The sequence below is a fragment of the Cavia porcellus genome, unplaced genomic scaffold (assembly GCF_034190915.1).
Source record: "Cavia porcellus strain 051 isolate PalLab524CR breed Dunkin Hartley unplaced genomic scaffold, mCavPor4.1 scaffold_14, whole genome shotgun sequence".
In the NCBI taxonomy this organism is placed as follows: Eukaryota; Metazoa; Chordata; class Mammalia; order Rodentia; family Caviidae; genus Cavia; species Cavia porcellus.
Window position 1 is genome coordinate 67,043,155 of NW_026947497.1, and position 26,207 is coordinate 67,069,361.

Below are 26,207 nucleotides of genomic sequence, written 5' to 3' on the forward strand. Positions count from 1 at the left end.
GTTTCTTTTTACTTTTCCACATGACAACTCCAACTCCATTATTAAAGATTTGTCCATTAGGGCTTGTTTTGCTTGAGATATGGGTCTTACTTAGTATGTTTTCCAGGCTGGCCTTGAACTCCTTCAGGAGAGCCTCATGTCTCAGCCTCTTGAGTACCTGAGACTACAGACAAACACCAATGAGCCTGGCTCCATCAAGACTGATGACTTTGGGCCAGGGATTTAGTGTAGTGGCATAAGCGCTTGCCTGGCAAGTACTAGATCACAAAAAACCAAAGGACAACTTTAGTGGTATTCGGTAATAACTTTTTTGATATATAATTCACATACTACCTAATTCACTTTTTAAAGTTACACAAGCCAAAAATTTTTAGTGTATTCCACATACATAACTGTCACCACTATAAATTGAGAACCCAAAGGAAATTCTGCAACTGTAAGCAGTCTTTCACCTTATTATCCACCCATGATTCCAGCTTTGTGCAACTACTAATCTACTTTCTGGCCCTGTAGATTTGCCTACCCTCAGTAGTCCATTTATGTGTTTATGCAGGGCAGAATCGTTTATTTTTTTAAAATTTTATTTAAAAGGAAAAAGAGAAAAAACAAAACAAAACAAAGTGGTGTAAGAGTGCAGAATCTTTTGTGAGTGGCTTCTTTCACTAAACAATGGTTCCACGGTTCATCATATTGTGGCATGTATCAGTACTTTTCTTTTTATGGCTGCATAACAGTCCACTGTATGGCCAACCTTATTTTATCTAGTCATCAGGTAATGGGTTGCTCTTAGTATTTGGCTATTATAAGTGATTCAGTCTTTGATACTAACATACATATTTTAGTGCTGACCAAGACCTTAACATTTAACTCATAAAGCAAAAAGTCAAACAGAGGGACTCTTATAGTCAAAATGAAAATACAAATTTGTATTCTAATAATTTTATGTGTTTCAAGATTCAGCTTTTCATATACAACATCACAAAACCTTTTCATGATAGAGAAACTGGATCATTATACCATCACAGAAGAAATCCTTAAAAGCTAGACATTCCCTAGGATCCCTTCTTACACAAAGTTAACAACTTGCCGCTTCCTGTCATCTCACCTTGAGGGAAAAATAAAGATCTGTTTGTAGATATTTTGTATCTTGGGGACATCTCTTCCAAGCATCAAGCACAACTGTGCAGATGAGACTGGACCTTAACCAAATTGAGATGATGAGCTACCCTTGAGATTCTCAGATTCATCTTAAGTGCTTGGCACTGTCATCAATTCCCAGCTATGCTTTGCTTCTTTTAGGTTACAACCTCTGCCCGTTCTTGGGCAGCTTTTCATGTTCACACATAAAACCCATCACTGCTGCCTGTTCCCTGCCTACCTGCATGCCACCTCCAAGACTAAGCTGAAGTTCAGTACAGGTCACATGCTGGTCTAATGCTCCCATGGACTCTTGGTCTGTCAAGGTTTTTCAGGAGGTTCTCAGTGGATGCTTGTCAATACATGATCCATAGTGTGTACATAAGGGTAAGGGGCCAAATGACATTATGACACAGCTGTGATTTTCATTTATGATTTGATAATATATTTCCCCAATCATCAAACTACATGCAAAGCCCAACTTGAAGTGAGGTCTCTCATGAATCATCATAGCATTAAGAAAAATTTATTTACTTATTTACATGATAGGGAGGTTGAGAGGCGTAGGAAATACATCCTAAAGATTTGACCCACAAGAATCATCAAACAGAAGCCTTAAAGAGGAGGATTACTGATCAATTATATCTCTTGATTTTTATTTTGGAATAATTTTATTTGTATTTATCAATTTAATTTCACCAAAATTCTGTGAGTTTTTTCTGACTCCAATATATGAGCCCAACCAAGAAGGCTGAATCACAATTTACTGCTGGGCAGCCCTGCCAGGCTCTGCCATTCTTTCAGAGGAGGGTTTCCCTGGGAAACCAGCTTTTTTAGATAGTTGCAGGGCTCCAGGTGAGGAATATCAGGATTCTGCTGGTAATACTTCTGCAACTTCTCTAGAACTGTGGGCAGCCCAACGGTAGAGGCATAGAACATGGGCCCACCCTTGTGCCGTGGCCAGCCACACCCATGCAAGAAGATCACATCAATGTGCTCTGGACTAGCAGCTATCCCTTCCTCCAGGATCCGGAAGGCTTCATTGATGAGTGCATACAAGCAGCGCTCCAGGATCTCATCCTGCCCAATGATACGCGGTTTGATATGATGGGTCTCTCTGTATTCTGACAGGAATTTGGAAAGCCAGGGGTCAGGTTTGTGAATCCTACCCAATGGCTTGTCATATTTATACCAACCCTGACCAGTCTTCTGGCCAAATCTTCCCAATTCACACAGCATATCAGCAATGGGGCTGTACCTTGCATTGCCTCGCTTTCGGGCAGGAGTTCCTGGAGGCAGCACAGGCCCAGTAAGACCTTGCCCCTTGCGAACTCTCCAGCCCACATCTAAGCCAGTAAGGTCAGAAACTCGAAAGGGCCCCATCTTGAAACCAAATTCTTCCAGTGCGTGATCTATGTCCTCTGGCTTACTGCCATCTTCCAATAAGAAGTAAACCTGTTCAGAATAAGGTCTCAACATGCGATTCACAACAAAACCGTAACAGTTGCCTACAACAACTGTGATCTTTTTAATCTTCTTTGCTAGGTCCATAACAGTGGCAATGGTGGTGGGGGATGTGTGTTGACTGGGAATAACCTCTAATAACTTCATAACATGAGCTGGGAAAGAGAAGTGAGTGCCAATAACCTGCTGAGGGCGATTGGTAGAAGCAGCAATTTCATCCACATCCAGGGCTGAAGTATTGGTGCACAGAAAAGCTTCTGGCTTGCACACAGCTGACAGTTCAGCAAAGACCCGCCTCTTCAGGTTCATGTCCTCAAATACTGCTTCGACGACTAGATCGACACTGGCTAGGTCCTTTATAGATGAACTGAACCTAGGTTTTGGTCCTGACCTTTGCTGGCCACACTGTTGCCTGCTTTTGGATGCTTCTTTCTCCAAGATTGAAGTTATTAACTTTTGTGCAGCTTCTAGCTGCTTTGGGTCTGATTCCACAGCAATCACAGGGATCCCGACCCTTGCAAAAGAAATGGCGATGCCTCGGCCCATTGTTCCCAAGCCTGTAGGTAGAGAGTGAAAAAGAATGATTCAAGGGTACTGGGAACCAGAAAATCACTTACCATAAGAAGCTTCAATGGCAAGATGGCACTTTAAAAATGATTGATTCAAGGTAGGTGCATTCCTAGAATCCCAACACTTTGGGGCTGGAGTATGATGATTGCTGTGAGTTTTTGGGTCAGCCTGGGCTATGAAGTGAAACCCTGTCTTGAAAGCCAAATTTAAAAAAAATTGATTCAAGAACATGAAATGGGTAGAGAAGTGTACTACAGAACCCATAAGAGCAGTGAAATTCTGCAACACAAGACATTGGTGTTAAACTAGAAGATGTTAATGTAAGATAAAGCAAAAAATTCATTCCAAATGTCTAGGTGTAAGAGTGAGACACAAAACCTTAAAAATATGCTAGAAACAATAAACTCTGATGGGAAATGCAGGAGTGAAAAAGCCAGAGTATAAGCAGGTTAAGCATGGGTAAAATATGCCCATAATCTGGAGTCTGATAGTCCTAGAGTCAACACCTTCACACCACTAGAATTTCACTCCCTGTTGAAATGTTTGCATCTCTAGGGGTCTCATCTAAAATGGAAACAGTTCATGGACATGGGTGAAAATCAACAGAGCTAACATGAGTAATAAGTTCAGCAGAACTCAGTGCCTGTGAGCCCTAATTTATGGTGTTAGTTGATGTGCAGATTTGAAGAATCCCATGAATAACCCTGTGTGCTCACCAAGAATACCAACGGAGGAGACAGGTCGTGCAGTAGCTGTTTTCCAGGAGGCTCCAGATGGGGTTGACCACTTAGGCACACTTCTCTCAGCGAAGAAAGCATACTGCAGGGCACCAGCCTGCCTGGATCGCCGAAGGTACTGAAACAGCTCCTCCTCTTTCTTGATGCCCTCTTCATAGGGGAACTGCACAGAGGCCTGGACTGAACGGACACAGGTCTCTGGAGCAAGGCGCCCAGGATACTGTCTCCGCATCTTCTCAAAGGCTTCTCTGAAAATGGCATCCATGTTGGGCAAGCTGGGGACTGGCCTGTTGAGGATTCTGTGAGGTTCTAGAGATTGATCTGAAAAGTTAAGAAAGAGAAGAGCTTTAGTAATGCAACTTACTCTTCCTAGCAAAATAATAACAACGGATTCAGATGCCCATTCTTTTCCACAAAGTCAGTTACAAATCTTAAAGGATGGGGCCCAAGAAAGACTGTTTTGAGTTGTGGGCCCTGGAAGGCTCAATAGAACAGACTTAATGTCAGTCAGTGCATGAAGGACAGCTGATGTTCTGGAAAAGTTGAGGCCACAGATTGAAAAGAAGAGGTGGAAGGGAGAGAAAGAGGGAGAGACAGACAAATATAAATGAGAATAAAATGGAAAAGTAAGCTTGCTTAACTGCATATAATTATTTCTTATTAACATAATCCTGGCATCCAGAAATAAAACCTTGCAGACTGCATGAGCCTTCCAGGACTGCACAAGGCACTTACTTGTTCATACCAGTCCTGGCACCATACTCTGAATATCTAGAGAAGTTTCATCAGAGCACAGTGACGACTGGTCCATCCACCCCTCAATCCATTTCATATCCTTCTCTTGCTGTAGGTATAATAAAAAGATGCTAGTATCTTCCACCTGTGATTGTTTACCACAAAACATATGGAGAATTTTCTCTTTGGGACAAAGGAACAGTTGTTTTAAAACTGTTTCTTCTGTACTTGATCATCTGAAACTTACTGTGATCATGAAATGTTGTGTGTCAAGTCAACTTGAGTGAAGACAACTGTCATGGTTTATGTTTGTGTCCTCCAGGCCTCATGAGTTTGCATTGTTCATATGTGATGGTTCATTGTATAGTGCTTGGATTGATGGTGTTAGTGCTCCATCCACATAGGGGTGGAGCCAGGATGTGATGTAATGGCAGGAAGAAGGTGTGTTTTTCTCTTTGCTGGTTCAAGTTTGCTGTTGGCGGCCACCACGAACTGCAGCCCAGCTATGCCTGCCTACCTGGGAGCCAACTGAGTGTGGACTGAAACCTCCAAAAAGTGTAAGAAATAAACCTTTCCTTTCCCAACTTTGGGCTTCAGGTATTTTGTCTCAGCGACGAGCATAAAGTAACTAAGACAGAAATTTGGTACCGAGAGTGGCGTCGTTTGCTGTGACTAAACCTGGCCATGTTTTTCAAGAGGCTTTGGAAATGGCTTATGGGCGGAGTTTGGAAAGGTTTGGACATGTCGCCTGGATGCATAGAGCTGGAGCAGCTTAGGCTGTTCTGTAGAGGAGATTCTGGTCAGAGCTCAGGAGACCAGAAGGCTGATAATAGAAAGCATCATGGTAAAGACCAGGCTTGGGAGGTTTTTGTTGGAAAGGACTGCATTGGTTGTTGGACTCCACATGATGTGTGTTATGGCTTGGCAGAAAGTTTGTCTGCATTTTGCTCCTGCCCAGAGACTTTGCCTGAGACTGACACAAAGGGCAATGGACTGATTAATCTTGAAAAAGAAATTAAAAAGCAATCGAACATTGAGGCTGTGGCATGGCTATTGTTGGGGGCTTTTAGCCAGCTTTATGTTTCAAATCAGGAGCAAAGAGCCCAGCAGGATAATTTCCAATACTGTGAGTTTGGCCCGAAGGAAGATTCCAGGAAGGGTGTGGATTGTAAAGACAGAGTTGAGATTTTGATTCCTGAAGAGAAACAGAGATAAGAAAGATGGCCCCGGGGCATCCCAGGAAGCAGGTCCCCACCCTGTGCAGCCTCATAGCAAAGATGAAGAGTGCCATGCTCCAGAATGGTGACAGAGGCCACGTGAGGTTCCAGAATGGCGGCAACACAGAGAAGCTTTTCATCACAATCAGGTAGACAGAGCCTTGTGATCCAGGCAACTGACCCCTACAGCCAAGAGAGAGAAAAGCCTGGCTACTGCTTCAGCTAGCAGCAAACCTTGGCGGCATCCACAAGGTGCTGATTTTAGGTGCAAGGAAACTGCACAAATTCTGAGGGTAAGACGGCTTCCACCTCAATTGCAAAGGGCCTGGCTGGCCAAGCAGTGTGCCCCTGAGAGGGCAATTTGTGAAGATGTAAGTGTGAAGCCGAAGGTGCAGTGGAGACCCCAGAAATTTGGAAAAGCCAGGAACGTGGATGATCCAAGGAAAGCTGCAAAAAGCGAGCAGAGAGGATTTAAGAGAAAAGCTGCTGGAGTTGAAATCGCTGGAAGTGCCCTGGGGGTGGAATCACCCAAGGCTTTTGGAACTTGCAACCAGATTGCTTCAGATGCTGAGCTTGGAACTCTAGGACTTAATGTTTGCCCTGCTGGATGTTGGAATTGCTTTGTTTTGAATGCTTTCTATTCTCCTGTTTGTAACTTTTGGAATGGTAATGTTTATCTTGTGCCTTTGCATTTCAGAAATGTTTAACCTTGTTTCTTTTGTACAGGAGCTTACAGTTAAGAGTTTGCCATAGATCTTGGAGGAGACTTGGGACTTGGATTTTTCAGCAATGTTGAAGCTGTTAGGATTTTGGCAACTCTTGGAGGTGGACTAAATGTCTTTTGTATAAAGGATGTACATGAGTCCTGGGGGCCAGGGGTGGAATGTCATGGTTTATGTTTGTGTCCCCCAGGCCTCATGAGTTTGCATTGTTCATATGTGATGGTTCATTGTATAGTGCTTGGATTGATGGTGTTAGTGCTCCACCCACATAGGGGTGGAGCCAGGATGTGATGTAATGGCAGGAAGAAGGTGTGTTTTTCTCTTTGCTGGTTCAAGTTTGCTGTTGGCGGCCACCACGAACTGCAGCCCAGCCATGCCTGCCTACCTGGGAGCCAACTGAGTGTGGACTGAAACCTCCAAAAAGTGTAAGAAATAAACCTTTCCTTTCCCAACTTTGGGCTTCAGGTATTTTGTCTCAGCGACGAGCATAAAGTAACTAAGACAACAACCTAGAAAATGACTTAAACTCTGGGTGTATCTGGATGAGTCACATGTAGACTGCAAATTAAGAAAGGAAGGCCACAAAGGTCTGTCTTCTCCCCAACTCTGGAAACAGTACACTGCCTCCAACCTAGAGTAAGGACAGAGAGAACAACTACAAGGTCCCAGGCCTCAGGCATGTTCCAAGGAAGCTCAACATTGATAAGCACTGAGGCTTTCTATATGACACAGGTCACTTTGCTGTTTTGACATACGTTCTTAAAAATGTCTACAGACAGTAAAAACAAATTACAAAGAGGAATGGATAAAATGAAAATTAAAAGCTGAGGTGACAGCTAGGATTAAAAAGAAATCCAGAAAATCCAAATGAGCAAGACAGAATTTAGAACTGTTAAAAATGGTTAACACAGCCCAGTACAGCAACAGCGCCAGGGTTCATTAGAGACAAAAGCTGAGCATCAGCCTTCTGACCTGAGGCTCTCAGGGGGGCTGTTTCCATGCCCATTCCTTCTGGGTAAGGTGGGCAGAGAGCCCAGATGCTCTTGGTCTTTGAATAGCAGCACCCCACTTCCAGCTCATGCCAGAAACCTGCACATGGGAACCAGAAGTTCTTAGTCCAGGTCAGGGACAGCTGCTGGCCACAGGCAATTGCGAAGGACTAGCATTTTACAGGACCCTCCCTTACCAGTTATGCCAGAGCATTTTTATGTGGCCAAATAATTCTGCTTTGCTTTGCTAAACTGACTATTGCTGTAGCCTAGGAGGCTTTGTATAACAAGAAAATAAAGATAAAGCTTCATAGTTTCTCCATAGATTCTCCAGCATAGTGTTAAATTTGTGGAGAAATCTGAAGCTACAGTACCCCAAATCACACTTGTAGGTCTGTAACCTCACACACTTTCTTCTCACTGATAATGGTTCAAAGTATCAAGTGAAACAGGACCACTGGAAACTCCTTCCCTTATCACCTTTTCTAAAGAAGATGCAGAAAATAAATATCTTAACCACCTTACTCCTTTTATCTTAACTCTTGAGTGGTATGCAAGGGAACAGATAACAGATGAGTTGATAGAATATTTTTACAAATGCAAAAAGGGAATTAAACTTTTTACATACAATTTAAAAACATATCATTTATATACTACAAATGTCATGTGGCTTTTTAACTATGTTATTTCATAATGATATACGAACATCTTTAAGATTGTATGTAGTTTTTGCATGCCACGCGGAAACAGTAAAAAATAGTATCTCCACTCTAATTCTCATTCTTTGTACATCAGAGTGTGATTATTTCTGTATAGTAAATTATCATGAATAGAAACACTATGCCAAAAAATATAAGAACTTTTAAACATCAATACATGATTTCCTAATTGTACTGTACAGGATGGATTAAAAGCAGTAATAGAAGTGATTTAAATTCAACGTTACCATATTATTTTCCTTTTGGTTACTTTGCCAAAATCAGTGACTTTTTTATTTAGAGAGATTTTAAAAAACAGAAAAAAAGGGGTAGAAACAATACAGAATTTCAGAAAAATAAACAGTAATAAATCACTAGTTTATAAGTTACATATTGTCATCTTAGAGATAGTTGTTCAGGTTACAAAATTAAAGCATACACAGTGACATTCAATAATGACACTGCAAACAGTTCTGCTCAATGATCCAACAAAAACTTAGTAATATGGTCATCAGTCCTACACACTTGTTTTTTATCTTAAAAGAGGGTAAGATTAAACATGACAATACGGAACAGAACAGTTCATACGGAAACAATTTAAAGAAACACAGATTTCAAAGCAAGTCTACTGGAGATCTTCACTGTATCTTATTGTCTCTAGTTTTCTTCCAAATAGTTGTCCCCATCTTCACATACATTGAATATATACTGAGCATTATAGAACTAATCAAGGCGTTACAGGATGATGCAGGCTTTTTAGGTCTTCAAGACCTGATTTTGGGGAAGTCAATATTGGCTACCATAATGTCTCTCATTCTCTTCATAGTAGCTGTCTTTATCTTTACGTATGCTGAAACTGAACATAATACACTAGTCTAATATCACTCTGAACAGTGAATAATAGTATTGCTAGATTTTATATCATAATGCGACAGAATTAGCATTGGGTTTCTTAGTGTCTCTTCAGAGTATCTGTTCATTACATCATGTATTATGTAATCTGTTCCTGTAAATAGTTTAGAAATTCTTCCCACGTGTGAATCTCTACATGTATATCTATCCTTTCTGTATTTTAGGGAAAAACAGATCAAAACTAGACAACAAAACAAATTCCTAGAAAAACATGAAATGAAAAAGACATATAAGACACAATATTAGGTAATCTACAGTAGTTACTATGCTTTCTCTTGTTATTTTCAATAGAATTGTCCACATCCTCAGGCATTATATAGTTAAGCATAGCATTACATAGCTATTTTTATAAAAACTTAACTTTGAAGACATTGTAGGGCTTGAAGCAGTTAATAATCAAAACTGGAATGGATATCTTTTGCATCTTGTCATCTTCAGAGTAGTTGCCTCTACTCTTAGACTTGATACTATCAAGCATACCAAATTTGAGTAAAATCAGTCAAAGCAAAATAGCAGTCTAACAAACCAGCTTCAAATAAGATCAGGTCATAGTAAGACAATGTAAGTAATACAAAGTTTCAGTTTAAGTTAATAGGAAATTAAGGATAGTTACCGTGGTTTAACCTGCTATTTTTGGGTTAGCTATCTGTGCCCTCACATCTCATATGAGTAGACTGACCAGAACAAAATATAATCAAACTAAACAGAGTGATAAGACTACTGTGGCTTTTAAATCCTGATACACCTCTAACAATGTCCTCTGCCTTCCTTTTTGAGGCAATTCTTCACCTTCCCCTGTCTCAGGATGCTTTGTATATTTTGGGTCCCACTAGCTCCTTTAGGTTTTAGACTAGGGAGTCAACCTGTTATCTATCTTGAGTGTTGCTGAACCTTTTTACCCCTGAGCTTAATCTTGAGCTGTACTCCTTTACTTACTAAAGCCACAGGGTTTTCCTTCCTTCCAGCTGTGTAGTTCTACACTGCACAAAAGTGTCATAACTTTTTATCCTATCTGCAGCTGCTCGACGAGTTGTCCCTATTTCTCTCTGGTTTCCCATCAGTATAGAATTGTTTTCTCATCTTTGACTCTCAGTTTATTAACCTTCTTTCAGATTGAGTGTATTTCCTATTCAGCATATCTCAATGGATCCTGCCTCCTAATCTACTCTGCCTGTGTTTCTTTTTTGTTAGTGTATCAAGGCTATCTATATTAAAGATTATAGCTTAACAGACTGCCTCATCTCTGCTGTTCTATTCTTCTGCTATCATTTGTCCACTTTATTCCTTCATCCCACTGTCTGTCCCGTTCATTGAGGCCTATCTACCTCTTTTACTGGAATCCTGGTATTTTTTTCCTCTCTCTCTCTGGAATGTCCTCCAGTATTTTTTGTAGGTTTGGGTTGGTGGCCATGAACTCCCACAGTTCCTCCTTGTCTTGGAAATATCTTGTTTTTCCATTAATTTTGAGAGAGATTTTTTCCCAGTACATCAGTCTTGGTTGGAGGTTATTTTCTTTCAGGGCTTGGACTATTTCCTCCCAGGCTTTTCTCAATTTGAGAGTTTGTGTTGATAAGTCTGTCGTTATTTTGATGATTTGTCCTTTGTAGATGATCTGCTTCTTTTCTCTGGCTGCTTTTAATATTCTGTTCTTGTGGTGGATTTCTGGAATTTTGATTATTATATGTCTGGGTGTAGATCTATTTTGGTTGTAGGTGGCTGGAGTTCTGTATGCCTCATTTATCTGGATATCATTTCTTTTTCCTATGCTTCAGAAGTTTCCTTTAATTATATCTGTGAATAGTCTTTGTAGTTCATTTGTAGTTACTCCTGCTTCTTTGCTCATGTTTTTTATTCTTAAGTTATAAATCCTCTTTTCATCTTCTAGTCTTTGAATTGTTTCTTCCTGGTTCCTTGTTATTTTTAAGAGATCTTTTCTTTCATGATCACATATCATAAATCTCTCTTCAAGTTTCAAAAGGTTAACTTTAGTTTCTGTCAAGGCATTTTGCCAGCTTTCAATGGAGTTTTTAGTTTCCTGGTAATCTCTTTGGATCTGTTTCATGTATTCCAGATTTTGTTTATATTTTTCATCAAAGGTTTCTCTTCCTTTTCTGGGTTCCTCCATTTTTCCATATGTGTTCTCTTGGGAGGGGCTTATCATTTCTTTAATTAATCTTTTTATATCTTGCCTCACTTGGATCAGAAGTACAGATTTAAATTCGTCTATGAGGTCATGAAGGTATTTCTTTATGTCCGCTGATGCTGTGTCTAATATTGCATTAATACTGCACTGGTTTTCTTCTGTATTTACCTCTCCTGGGCTTATTTTCCCAGGGTCAGTGGCTGAGGTTTTTTTTTTTATTTCTATCTCTTGTCATATTTCTGGTTTCTTTCAGACAGGTGTGTCATGGGGGTCTCTGGCCCTCTCTGTATTATGTAGGGTCTTTGCGAAGCATGCTGACTGGGGTTTTGCTGCCCTCCCCAATTTGCTGTTATCTGAGGTACATGCAGGGACGCAGGGACGGTGCAGGCTAGCCTCTAGCCTCTGAACCAGTCGACTGGCAATTCCCTTCAGGGACTTAGGCTGTACCTTGTGGATGTCACAGAGTTGTGACCTTTTTGTCCCTGGCTACTGGGTCCCAACCAGAGGCGTAGCTCAGCCCTAGCAGATTCCACCAGTCTGCTCTGCACCAGGGGTGGCCAACTGATGCCACCACGGCGCAGGGCTCTGCCCAACTCCAAAATGTCCTCTAGCCAGCAACAGCAGCTGTGGGACCCAATCCCCTGCATTCACGGGGAATCAATGCAGTTCTCCATCTTGGCTCCAGTCCACACTACATCACATCCTCCCACCAAGGGCTCAGGACTCAATTCCCATTATCAGTGGCCATGGCTTCAGCTCGACCTTGTATCCCTGACTCCATGGCACTCCCAGCACAGCGAGGCCGGGTCTCAGTGAGCAGGGTTCCAGCCCTCCACTAACATTTTTCCTTCCTTCGCAGAGGTAGATTCTAGCTTAATGTGGTTTTTCCGCATCTAGATCAGCCTCCTGCCTTTTCAGAAAACTGCGCAGCACCCAGCTTTGGCGCCCAGGCACATGGTCCTCTCTGTGACCTCCTCCAGCATGGCCAGGCGGTTCTGGCTGCCCCATGGGGCCCCAGGACCCAATTTCCAGTACTCACCAAGAGCCAATAAAGTTCTCCACCTTGGCTCCACTCCAAACTGCGCCAGGTCCTCCTGTCAAGGGCCCCAGACTCATTGACTCCTGTTATTGGCAGCTGCTGGCTTCAGCACGACTTTGGATCGTCTGACTCCAGAGCATGCCCAGCACAGGGCGGATCCAGTCTCAGTGAGCGTGTTGGGTTCAGCCCTCCACCCATGCTTTTCCTTCCTCTTCCTAGTTTTATTTTTCCCTTTGGTTTCCTCCTGGCTTAATAAGAATCATTCTCCAATTGTCTGGCCCTTTCCATGTTGTCAAATTCTAGCATCTGAGCTGTTTTCCCCCTGCAGAGGTCTCTATCCAGCTTCCTATCAAGTTGCCATTTTTTCCCTCAAGATCAGTGACTTTTAAATGATGGTTTCTTCACTGATGAAGTTTAAAAGCATTTCAGAGTTAAGTGTACTTCCTTTATATCCCAACAATGACATTCTAAGGTACTTATCCAAGAGAAAAGATTACACATGACTAGAAAGACTTATGAGGGTCCAGAGTAGACACAAATAATGTCCGTCAGCTGATAAAGATACTGGTATTCTCCCCTACTATGCAATACATTTCTATAGTAAAAGTAACTTTGAAACATACAAGGATTTGGGTGAATTGCAGAAACATTATGCTAAGTGAAAGAAACCAGACAGAAATGACAGCATACCAGTACTATATGTATGATTCCATTCACACGAAATTTTAGAAAAACGTAAAAAACTGCAGTGATGGAAAAGCAGGTCAGTGGTTGCCTACCAGCAAGATCTAAAGGGATCCTCCTACAAAGAGGCATAAGAACACTTTTGTGGGTGATCATTTGTGGCAGTGGTTACACTTCTATAAATCACCAGCTGACCAGCACCATATTCAGAACAGCTATGGAGTTTCTTGTGAATCATTACAGAAATATTTTGTGCATACAGAAAGTTACAAGTAGCCATTCCTTACTATCTACATCCTGTTCCATCCTTCCCTGTTTATTTATATCAACAGCAAACCAGCAAATACAATGCTTTTTCAAAAATTTAGTTATATATATATATACCATATCAGTACACTCATTTTTAAATTGTAACATAATCTGTCACATAGATATTTTTTTTTGTACCAGGGATCAAATCCACAATCTCATACTTGCCAGGCAGGTGCTTGTGCTGCTGAGCTAAATCCCCAGCCCTCAGTGAGTTCCTTATTAAAATGTACATTTAGCTTGTTCTTAACCATGTGCTATTCATTTATTATCTTCTCACCTAAAATTTTCTGGGTGAATTTGATTGCCTCTTCGAGTGGGTCTGAGTTCACAACTTCATCCAAAATACCCAATTTGAGTGCTTCTTCTGCCAAAATGTATCTTCCTAAAACAAGATAAAATAAATCATAAAACAGTGTGAAATTAAAGTGACAGCATTCCTTTTTCTAATAGAGAGAGTTGTCTTTCCCGGATATAAGCATTTCATATTAAGTGAATAAAGACCACCTTGACTACTCAAGTGGAAACATTACCACAGACATAGCCAAAAAACTATAAATTCAAGCTTCAGTTCTACTTTTTAATTTGCTTAACCATAGGAAACTGTATTAGGACTATACTTTTCTTCATTGACAAATTAGAATAATTGTTTATCTCAGTAATTTGGAATATAAATGAAAATAGTATTATCTCCTTATATCTGGTAAGTCCCTATAGAAGCACTTTAATATCTTATAAATTTCTATGTAACATAAGAGATAGTTGATTTCAGATATTACTAGTAATAGAAATGTTGGCAGCAGGGGAGCAGCAATCTGGCTTACCTTGTGTCTGCCACACACTAGAGGCTACAGTGATTAACAAATAACCTTGTCCCCAAAGATAGACACAGCTGAGTGGGTGGAGAAAAAGGTACCAATTAAATTGACAGTATATAAGGTGTAATACAAATCACGCATGACAAATAAGGTGGTTTTCTGCCATTGTTTCAGCTACTTAGCACCTCACTCTTTCCTGGTGAGATCTCTGTTGTGTGAGCTTTAGAGCCCTGATTCCTGTAGGGAAGTTAAAAAGGAAACAGAGATGATTAGACAATTGGTCTTTCAGTTATGTGACTCAAGACCCCATGTTGGTGAATTCAATGCTCTGATGAGGATTCTTAGTGATACTAAGCCTCTGCAACAATTTAAATCTCATGCCAGATGGCAACATCTGGTGTGTCTAGTGGTGGTGGCACTTGAAGCTACCACCCTGGAATGTCACCTTGAGGGGCTTGCTGAAACTCAATGAGCATTTGCATCACTCCCAAATTATCTAGGCCAATTACTATTCATTATCTGGAATTTGATCAGCAAATTCTGATGTAGGGGTTAGGGTCATTAATGGTATCTTCCCACAGGGTCAGAAATTGACACATTTCTTGGCTCTCTTGCCTGCAAAAGCCTGCCTTCTGAAAAGTAATCACCAAATCAGTCTTGTTAACAATAATTTCAGTGTCTTCATGACTCTTACACAGTGTTTTGGATGTCATCTTTGGGATCAAACCTCTATTCTTGGTTCTCAGAAATCCTGCTGACATTCAAAAGTTAGGGCAAAAGAGCTACATTTTGCCTATTTGTGATACCTATCTGAAATGAACATTAAAAAAGAATCTTTATCTGGTTGGTTATATATATATTTCCAACCTGAATCACCAAGATGTGCTTTTTGTTCCAGTATTGAGCATTAAACCCAGGGCCTCACACTTGAAAAACAGTGTTTTTTTGTTTTTTGATTTCTAGTGTCCCTGGACTATAGTCTGATAATATGCATTGTATAATTTCATTTCTTTTACTTTTATTTAAGTTTGCTTTATTTGGTCTGTCTTGGAGAAAGTTCCATGAGAAGAATGTGTATTCTGTTGTTGGGTGGAACAGTATTATTTTAGAAAACAGGTTTTTTTAATGCCATTTGTGCTATCTTCTGATTTTTTACTAATTCCAGTTAATCTTAGATTCATTTTGTTTGTATCATCTAGGAGCTATTTCATCCATTTTCATGTTCTCTTGTTGTATTTAAGTTATCTTTTATTAATTGGTTACCAACAAGAGCCCCATATTCTACTGCTGACACTGTTTTCAAATTGATCACTTCTGCTGCTCATACTCTCAGCAGGTTTTTACTCTCAGAATTGCTATTTGAGTGCTTTTTATAGACTAATTCTTTTCTATGCTCCTCATTCATGTTTTGTTTATCTCTGATAACTTTTAATTAGTGTCTTCTATAGACTCACTGATCAATTTGCTTATTTGGCTCAATATCTGTTTACTTTATCTTCTGTAGGCTAGCCAAATGCCTTACTGATCTCTCTTGTGATGTCTCCTGATATTATTTCAAATAATTTGGGCATGTGATTAACTTTCTATCTCTTTAGTACCCCATGGATTAGCTTTCAGGAAGTTGGTAGTTTTAGGAGGGATTGGTTGGCTTGTCTTCTCATGTTTCTGTTTATTTGTTGGTTTGTTGTTTTTGTGTTGAGGCTTGCTGGCTTATTTTTGTGGAAAGCCTGGCTTCTAGTACACAAACCTCTTTGGTAAATGTCTACTGTTCCGTAGTGTTGTCTGGGTGTGACTAACTGTTGGCCTTTGCCTCTATCCCAGGATCCAATCACCTCTGTTTACTCAAAATGGGAAGTTGCAGTATCCAGTTGTCTAGGAACGAGCTACAGTATTATTAATGATCCAAAGGAAATGCAGATAGTGGATTCTAAGAAAACCAATTAATAGCAATGGCTATGTCACATTGGCTATAATAATAATATTGACATCAGTTGTAGTATCAACTGCAAACCAAGTACTGACAAATCCTAAAATCAATGATGTACCACACTTAACCACCAAAAAGGTATCTATAATTATAGTGTGATCATTAAGACAAACCAAATATCGAGCTACTTTTTAAATATCTACTAAATAGAACAACTTTACCTTTGCTAATAATAGAATAATATTCAGTAGTAAGAAAGTGAAATTAACTATTTCTCTATAGATTTTTTTGGTTTGGTTTGGGTTTTTAGAGACTGGGTCTCGCTGTGTAGTGCAAGATCTCACTATGTGTTGTACTAAAATGCTAAAAAACTAAAATAGTTAAAAAGATAATTATTAGCAAAAATAGTTAAAAAGATAGTTATTAGCAGTATTGTCCTCCTATTTTGTGCTCATTACCCTAGCACCAACCACATAGTTATAGATTAACTGACTGAGTGCTGTCTGTATCCATCATCCCGGAGTAACCTGTTTGCTGTGTCAACCTTTGTTTCCTTTGTAAGAGACAAATGATGCTGTGTCTATCATTGTGCCCTTTGTGACAGACAAATGTTCCTGGAATTGGTAGACCAAGGGCTATGAATTGGCTAACCACCCACTGTGCTTACCATGTCACTGTAATTGGATATAATTTGTACCTTGAGTTTTGATGAAAATCAATAGTTTTAGTACTCCTTCCATCTACTTGATAGGATTTATAATATTCCCTCACTTAAGAGAACAAAGCTATTTTTAATGCATATAGACAGATTATTTTCTAATTTGTCTCATTTACAACAGATTTTTTAAATTATATCTTCTGTTTCAAAACGTATAGGTTACTATCAGCAATACTGGAACATTGTAGTTTTAGGACCCTTTTGCTTCTCACACTGATCTAGACAGTTGCTAGCAAGGTTCACACTGACCTGAGGTTATTAAGTCAAGTGCAGCAGGAACTCCAATGAGTCTGGGGAGAAGCTGAGTTCCTCTTGCACCAGGAAGAATCCCTAGCGTGACTTCTGGGAAACCAATTTGAGCCTATCAGAGAAATTGAAAGCAGAAAGGCCATTATAGGGAGATAGTACCATACCACTGCAGACTAGAATCCTCTAAAACTTTCTCTACCCTCCAAAAGCATTGTTTGGTTGAATTCCCTTGTATGCATATACCATATTTTGTCTATACATTTTCCAGTTGATAGATGTTTGTCTAGGATGTACAGAGAATTTTCACAAAAGCAAAAGAACAGCTAACTAAAATTAAGATTCAATATACATGTCTCTAAGGAAGATACACAAATGATTAATGAGCACATGAAAATATACTCAATATCATGAGACATCAAGGGACTGCAAGTCTAAGCCACAACGACAGATAATACCACATCTACTGGAATGAATATAATTTTTAAAAAGGAGAAAATAACAAGTGATGGAAAGGGTGTGGAAAAGAAAAATCTCATACAATGCCAGTGGGAGTGTAAAATGATGCAGACAACTTGGAAAAACAATTTGGCAACTCCTCAAAGGTTGAAATACAGAATTACCATGTATTCCAGGAGACCACTTTGGTTAAACCCAAAAACAATTAAAACAAATGTCCAAAAAAATCTTATATGCAAATTTTCAGAGCACTGTCGTTCAGAAAAGCTAAAAAAGTAGAAACAACACAAACATCTATCAACTGAAAAATGTATAAACAAAATGTTATATGCATACAAGGGGATTATTCAGCAATGGAAAAGAATAATGAACTGATTCATGTTAGGATATATATGATAAGGAAAAGAAGCCCATCATTCATATGAAATATGCAGTGAAATGAAATATGAACTAAGCCAGTCACTCATACAAAATCTATTCATATAAAAAACGTGGATAGGTAAATCTATTAATACAGAAAGTAAATTCGTGGTTGCCTACCATTGGAGGAGAAGAATGGGAGTTACTGAAAAATGACATGAAGTTTTTTGGGGGTTGATGAGTAATTCCAGAATTGATGCAGTAATTGTTGTACAACTGTTACCACTTGTGTCTGGATGTACCTCCTGCCCAAAGCTTCCTGTGGTCAGAGGTGACTGGGTCTCGAGTATGTGACACAAGATTGATTCATGGTGGAATGCTAACTAGGGTCAAGGGCACGAAGACCAAGTGTGAGTGCTACTTGCCCTAAGCAACCCGGATAAGATAAAAAGAGCTGTGGTGAACCCTTATTGCTTGACTACCTTCTGTCCACCATGAAGTGTTTTTCCTCGTGGTGCCTGCCTGCCATGCCACCCTACCGTGCAGCCAGCTGACTGAAACCTCTACAAACTGTGAGCCAAATAAACCTTTCCTCATTTAACTTTAGGTGTCAGGTATTTTGTTTCAGCCATGAAAGAAAAATAACTAAGGAAAAAACTTGGTGAACGTACTTTTCAATGGCAGTGATATATTTTTTAAATGGGTGAATTGTATGGTAGGTAAATTATTACACAAAAAAGCTCAGAAGCAGGAAAAAAGGCCAGGTCATACCTCAGTCCTGACAAGACGGGGAGCTGAGTTCTTAGCACATTCCCTTTCCTGCCATTTAAAAGTGGCCAAAGCTCTGCTGCTTATTTACAATTTCAAGAGTGGAAAGAAGCAGCAGCTACTTACATGCAGACTGCCACATACTCAGACTGCTGTGACAGCTCCAAAATAGCTTGCATATTTATCTCAGCATGTCTCATCAGAGCTTATCCTAAGTCAATCAGCATGTGCATTCCTCACTGCTCTTCCCTCTTCCTTGACTTACTGCTCATATCTCCACTCACTCCTCAAAAGGTCATAGTGAGAAGGACACAGAAGAGGCACACATGGGACATATGTGTGTCTTTATAAATGTTTACAAGCATTAAAACACCAGAAGCAAATAATTAAATACCTTACAGTACAAGTTGAGTATCTCTTACTTGGACTGCTTGCAACTGGAATTTTTTTTTTAAGTTTTGGAATAATTGAATATACTCAAATGAGATTTCTTGAGAGTGACACCCAAGTCAGCAGTATATTCATTTATGTTTCATATGCACTTTATGCCAGAAGGTCATTTTATACAATATTTTGAGTATGCTTGTCTTTTGATTTTTACCCATCATGAGACGTCAGGTGTGCAATTTTCTCCTTGTGGTGACAAGTCCACACTTAAAAAGTTTTGGAGTTTGGAGCATTTTGAATTTTGAATTTTTGTACTAGGGATCCTCAGCCTTTATTCATGAAGTTTGAATGAAAATATGGTGAATGTTTAATTTTTTAAAAAATTAATATAGTAAAAGATACATTACCATTAGTTCCTCTCAAAATTGTCCCCCTCACTTTGAACACACATACCCCATCATGTTTGTCACTTGTTAATCAGAAAGTTAACCATTTACAATAATCATCTCTGATGTTTATGACTGCATTTAGAGCTTGCCTTATAGAAAAGCAGACCCCACCTGGAGGTCAGCCATTACCTCTGCGTGCGCAATCCTGTAGTGACAGCCCAGCGCCAGCTCCAGTCCCCCTCCTAAGGCAACACCTTGGATAGCGGCCACCAAAGGCTTCTTATATCTCTGCATTTCATCTACTGCAGATCCCAGTCCTTCTGCAGAGGACATAGGAGTGCTGAAGCTATGGATGTCTGCACCTAAAGGTTGCAGAGACAAGGAGGGAAGAGTTTTGAGAAAGACTTGGGCTTTCACGTTAATGTGAAGGAATCTGGTCACAATCTAGATGGCTCAGACCCCTTGGGTCCCTGAAGACACAAGAAAAGAACTATTCTGAGAATTAGAGAACTAAATAAAAGGACAGTCTTCATATCTTTACCAGAAATCCTGTAACCTTCAAAGATCTGTCTTTCCATGCAGTAGGTAGCAACTCTTATCTAGAGGCAAACTTAAAAGCACAGAGGAACAGTCCTTAGCCAAAGATGATCATTTTGACATTGATTTGGCCCCTCTCATGGTTTAAACAATCCTGTTCACAGCAACTTAAACCCATATCTTTGCTAAGAGAACTCATAACAATATAAAATTTATATAATATAAAATTATATTTGTCATTTATGTGTTAATCAACTAGCTTAGAATTAGCCCTTGATGGGTTTTTATGATTAACAAAAATAAAAATATTTCCTGTGTATTCTCATAAAAATAACACCAGTACTCCAAAAAATTTGACAGGTACACAAAATTTAAAAGTACATGAGTACACTCAAACCGTTACACAGAAATAATATAATACTTTGGTGAATTCTTAGTTTTTCCCCATGTATATATTTTTTACAATCTTGAGTAAGGTTTTGTCTCAGTACCTATCTTAAATGGATGACATGGGAATTAAATAAAAAATTAATACATATTTTTAATATTGACAGCATACCATAAAATATTATTTTCATGACATTACATGAAGTGACTTTCTTTTTTTTTTTTTTTTCCTTTTGGTACCAGGGATTGAACTCACTACCTTGCACTTGCCAGAGAGGCGCTTACCCCACTGAGCTAAATCCCCAGCCCTGACTTTTTTTTCTTATATTATTATCTCTTACTTGAAATCAGTAAGCTTCACACAGGTTTAAAAATTAATCCATGTTTAGCCTATTTACTTATTTCTTTTTGCATTCCTTTTAATCTAGGAACTATACTTTTTCTCACCTACCTATCATATTTCACTTTCTAGTTCAGTATTTTGTTTCTAAGATTCCTTTTGGCTCTAGAGAAACCAGATCAACTGCAATTTGAGCCTTGGACTTATTATTCCTGTACCTTTAGACTGAGATAGTTTTTCATAAATAGGATTAATTAATGTTATTGGATAAATACATCAGGCACTTGCTAAGTTATCTAATATGTTGTCTCATTTCATTTTTATAAAACCTAGGTTGAATCTTATAACAATCCTCATTTTACAGATTGGAATTAAGGCTTTGTGATATTAAATTACTAGTTAAATATGATTAATAACTGACAGATTAAGATTTGTACTCAAGTAGTTTGGGTACAAAGCTCAATTATATTCTGTTTTACAGTCTTCTACTTATCACATAACTTTAGTATTAATGTCCCAATTTGAAAGAAATCAAGGCACACAGAAGGGTGTAGTGGTTTCACCTTTTAATTATTTACAGCATAGAGAAATTCAATTAGATTGTATTTATTTTACTGATATATCCAGGAAAATTGCTAGATTCTCTTACAATTGTGACTTTATTTGGATATAGAGTTTTGCAAATGTAATTTAGTTAAGTCATATTGGATCTGCGTGGGTCTATATAACACCAGGAAATCAGGAGATAGACATGGAGGAAGAAAGGTCAGGTAAAGACAGATGCAGGGATTGCAGGGGAGAGCCAAGGCTTGCTAGAAGCACAGGAGACCAGGAAGGATTCTTTCCTAAAGTCTTGAGAAAGCCTAGACACATTGTCATCTTGATGCAAACATGCAGCTTTTAGAGCTGTAAGACCTTCTATAGTTTTACAACAAGCAGCTTGTGGAATTATTACAGTAGACCTGCGAAATTAATATTAGGGACTGCTTCCTCTCTTTTGATTTTAACATTTCTGTTAATTGCAAAATATTTTCGGGGGCTGGGGATTTAGCTCAGCGGCATAAACACCTGCCTTGTAAGCAGGCAGTTGTGAGTTCGATCCCTGGTACCGATAAAAACAAAAAAGACAAAAAAAAAATTTTTTTTCTTTGATTATACAGGAGAGATTTTCCAGTTAAATCATCTGCGTCTGGAATCTATAAGATTTTTAATTATTGATTGCATTTCTTTAATAGCTATAGAAAAATTTGTACTTCTTTTTTTTTTTTTCTTCCCTTGAGACAGGGTCTCACTATGCAGTCCAGGCTGGCTCTGAACTTGCTGTGCATCCCAGGCTGATCTCAATCTTGCAGCAATCGCACCTTAGCTCCCAGGTACTGGGATTATAGGTGTGTGCCACCATATCCGGTTTTCTATTTCTTCTTGAGTCAGTTTTGTTCAGTTGTATTTGTCTCCTGGTTCATAACATTTTCACCATATTTTTTAGTGGCAGCATTGTACACAGTAATAATTTTTGGTAGCTTCTTATATGCACTGTTAGTTCTTTGTTATTTACTTTAATCTTTCCATAAGTTTGCCAATTTTATCAACCTCTTCAAAGAACTAACTTTAATCCTGCTGCTCTTCTTGATGTACATTTGTTTTCTGTCATTAATTTCCCTTCATTATGTGTTTCCTTATATATTTTTTGGGTATATTTTACTTTTGGGTTTTTTTTTTTTTTGCCAATTATATCATATAGATGCTTAGCTCATTTTCAGCCTTTTTTCTTTTTTAGTATAGTCCTTTAAAGCTCTACATTTCCTGGTAAATTTTATTTAATTTCATCATCCTTGAGTTTCATATTTTGTGTTCATTGTCATTGAGTTCCAAATATTTTCTAAAGCCATTATGATTTCTGTTCTGATTCAGAGGCTAAAATATGAATTTGCTTTATAAACACATGAGGATTTCCAGTTATATTTTTCTTTAGATTTCTAGTTTAATTGCATTGGCTGGAAATATATTCTAAATGAAGTTTATTAGGACAAGCTTTTTATTTCCCTGTGGTATTGGGGACAGAACCAGGGCCTTGCGTACACTGATCACATACTATACCAATGAGCTCACCCGAAACGCAGCACAAGCTTTTACCTCCCAGCATCTGTTCAGGTTTTCTAAATGTTACAGATGTATCTGAGAAGAATATGTATTTTCCAAATCTAGGGTGTGCCACTCTGGATAATCCCAGTAATAGTTTGATAATTTCTAATTCTTTTCTAGAAAAATACAGTGGTACTTCCATTCACAAAATTAATTCTACAATTCTGGAGAAGACAGCCACGGCTGTGTTCTTCACCAAATGTTCATGAACAGAGGCAAAATTTTGCCAAATGCTTCTATTTGCCAACCAATTGTTCACAAACAGATGTGTCCCCGAAGTATTACTATCATCTTTTTTTTAGTCCATGAATCTAATTACATTCTATTTTTTACCTCTTTTTTACAAAAAAAAAAAAAAAAAAAAGTTTCCCCATAAGTTTGTGTAATCAACCTTAATGTTCCAAACTACTTTCTTTTTTTGTCTTTTTCATTTTTATCGGTACCAGGGATCGAACTGACAACTGCCCGCTTGCAAGGCAGGTGCTTATGCCGCTGAGCTAAATCCCCAGATCCCCAAACTACTTTCATAGTTGGTTAATCTTTGGAGCATTGTTTAGTCTCTCAAGCTCAGCCTTTGACCTGTTAATGAAGGTGTAGGATTTACTGATGATCAAAATAGCGTGTGCCACATTTATTAGTAATAAATGAATAACCTACACAGTACTACCTATAGCAGGCAAGATAAATGCTGATTATTATAGAGGTCACCATTTTTATATTTATTGATCTGAGTCCAACAGCTGATTCTTCTCAAGCTACATTAACAGACATGACTACATACCTCTGGCTGCACACCAAGCTGTGAGACGTGGAGGAGACAGGCAGAGCAAGTCTATGCCACAGGTTTTGAAATCATCAAACCTGGCACTAACTACTGGGCAAAGGCCAACCCAATACAAAACAGATGAAGGCCAAAGTGCTCTTTGAACCTCTCTTGTGAGGGATGCACTCCTTTCTCCACAAGGGGTCTCATCTCCAGTCTCCTGCCATATCCAATCCCCATACTATGATAACCCACAGGAACAGCTAGTGCAGTACCGATCTCAGTGTGTGGCTGGATTCTAGAGTCAGTGGGAGAGGGTTAGACACTGGTTACCTGCACAAAAGTTGCCAGTTACTCCCTAAATCACAATGCCTTTTATGGTATTGTCCAATGCAGCTTTCTTTAGTCCTTCTCTTATTCCATGGATCATAGACAAACTAAAAGAAATTCATGAATCAAGTTAGTCAGAGTTAAGTTTCTATCATCTCAGAGTTTTACCTTTCTTAAAAATGAAAAACTGAACAATACGTAGTGTATAAAGACTGTAGATGCTTACCATTAAAGTTTTTATTCATTTGTTCAACAAATGTATCCAGTATGTGTGAAACATCGAATTGATTAAATAAACCCACCAAAGGAATGTTATTTTCCTGCACTCTGCTTTAATTTTGAACACTTAGAATCTGTACAAATCAATTTTAAAATACTATTATACACCTCTTATGTACAATGCAAGAAGTTACTTGATAAATGAACACAACTATCAAGGAAGGTAATGCAGATGAGTGTTGTAGTACAGGTATAGAGGATCAGTGGCAAAATACAAGGAAAGTAGAGGAGAAATAGTCTATGAGGTGTGACAGGCTACTAGTTAACTCACGTATTCCTCCCTCTCACCTTCTTCAAAGTATTAAAGTACCTAGTTTGATTTTAACTGGCTATACTGTATCCCAAATAAGGACTCTATTTCTGTCTACTTTCAAATAAAGTTGATCCAAGGCTATGGGTGCTGGCCAATGGAATGGAAACATATTTGATATTTGCAAATACTCTTTTGAGAAGAGCCCTCAAAAGCCTGGATGTGCTTTTGCCTTTTTCCTTCCGTCCTAGTTGAGGCAGAAATGCAGACATGATAGCTAGACTGAGAGGAGCCATCTTGGACCACAAGGTAGAAGTCATGTATTCAGGTGGCAAAGCACAAGAAAGACTTAATTGAGGTCACTGATGACAGTAGAGCAGCCCTTCCATTCCAGGACACTGATGTTAGGGGAATGAATGTTAACTTCTGTTTGATGCATTATTCCCCTGGGGAAGTTGTTTGTTTTCTTGGGTTCTTTCTCTCTCTCTTTTTTTCTTTCTCTTTCTCTCTCTCTCTCTCTCTCTCTCTCTCTCTCTCTCTCTCTCTCTTTCTTTCTTTTCTCTCTCTCTCTCTTTCTTTCTTTCTTTCTTTTCTACTGACCTCAAACTCAGATCCTTGCACTTGCCAGGCAGGTGCTATGCCACTATAGCACTATACCTCCGGCTTGTTTTTTGTTTTTGTCACTAACAGTCAAACTTAATCCTGCCTAAATTAGGAGATAAAGGCAAGTACAGGAAGAAGAAAACGTCTTCTACAGTAGATTTTGCCGTATTTCAGTATGTGAGGGTTTCAGCCACAAAAGAGATGACTAAAGGCAGAAATCAAATATGTCTACAAAGAGAAATAGAGAGCTGAGGGCAGTTTCTCTATGTCTTCATTTATGAAGCAGGATTCCAAGCAGCAAGCAAACTCAAGTCAAAAAGACAAAAGGAAAGGAATTTCTAAGAAGCAGGGAAGTAATAGGAACAAGGGTGGACAAAGGAGAATTTAAGAAAACCAGTGAAGAAGCTGAGCCTGGTGTGCATGCATATAATTCCAGCACTTGAAAGGCTGAGGCAGGAAACCTGCTGCCAATTTGAGACCAGCCTGAGAGAGTGAGTTCAAGGCCAGCCCAAACTACGTAGGGAGAGCCTGTCTGACAAGAGAAAAGAACAAGACAAGATCAGTAAAGGCATGTTTAAGGGAAAAATGATATAAGCAATACAGTGGAGCCAAGCATATCAGTCCTCTTCCCCTCCTAGAGTTTGGTCAGTACCCTAGGCCAGTTATCCTTCCACTGTTTTAAGAGGTAAGAAATAAAGCAACGAAAACTCAGGAAGTCCTTGGAGCTCTATGTAAGAGCACCTAAGAGGCCCCAGGCTGGGTACACTTCCTTTAAAAATCTAAAAGCCTGACGATACACATGTGTTTTTTCCATACCACTTTTCTATGTTGTACTGTGTTCACCTGATATCACTTTCCTGTTTGTACCACCTTTTTTGTTTCTGCTGGCACAGACTTGTCCTGAACACATCTTCTCATGATCTTCAGTAAACAAGCCTGCTTTTCCTTTGTCATTGAGTGTACATTTACACTTCATTGCTTGCTGCATACAAGAGGCTGGGATCTTTTGGACGCACCACACAGTAAGGGAAGCAGACTGCAGTCAGTTTTGCCTTGGAACTCTGAGTCTTCTAGAGTAAATCTCAGTTCTTTAGCATATGGGGTAAAAACCATTGTAAAATAAAACAAGGACAAACTACTATAAAAGC

General features: G+C 39.1%; 1 protein-coding gene across 2 annotated transcripts in view; it reads right to left on the minus strand.

Moving 5' to 3' along the window:
• Positions 1-905: 905 nt before the first annotated feature.
• The window catches only part of LOC100732696 (peroxisomal bifunctional enzyme-like), a 32,770-nt gene continuing 7,468 nt past the window's right edge, over positions 906-26,207 (minus strand). The window contains exons 1-6 of one of the 2 annotated variants that reach the window (XM_063261179.1): positions 23,931-24,878; positions 19,618-19,790; positions 17,069-17,180; positions 13,637-13,741; positions 3,888-4,229; positions 906-3,158 (exon numbers count right to left, since the gene is read on the minus strand). In XM_063261179.1, coding sequence (XP_063117249.1) covers positions 1,894-3,158; positions 3,888-4,229; positions 13,637-13,741; positions 17,069-17,180; positions 19,618-19,761 — 1,968 coding nt within the window. In that variant the 5' untranslated portion in view covers positions 19,762-19,790; positions 23,931-24,878 and the 3' untranslated portion in view covers positions 906-1,893. Of the gene's footprint in view, positions 3,159-3,887; positions 4,230-13,636; positions 13,742-17,068; positions 17,181-19,617; positions 19,791-23,930; positions 24,879-26,207 lie in introns of those variants that run through there. The other variant, XM_013140786.3, reaches the window with a different exon arrangement.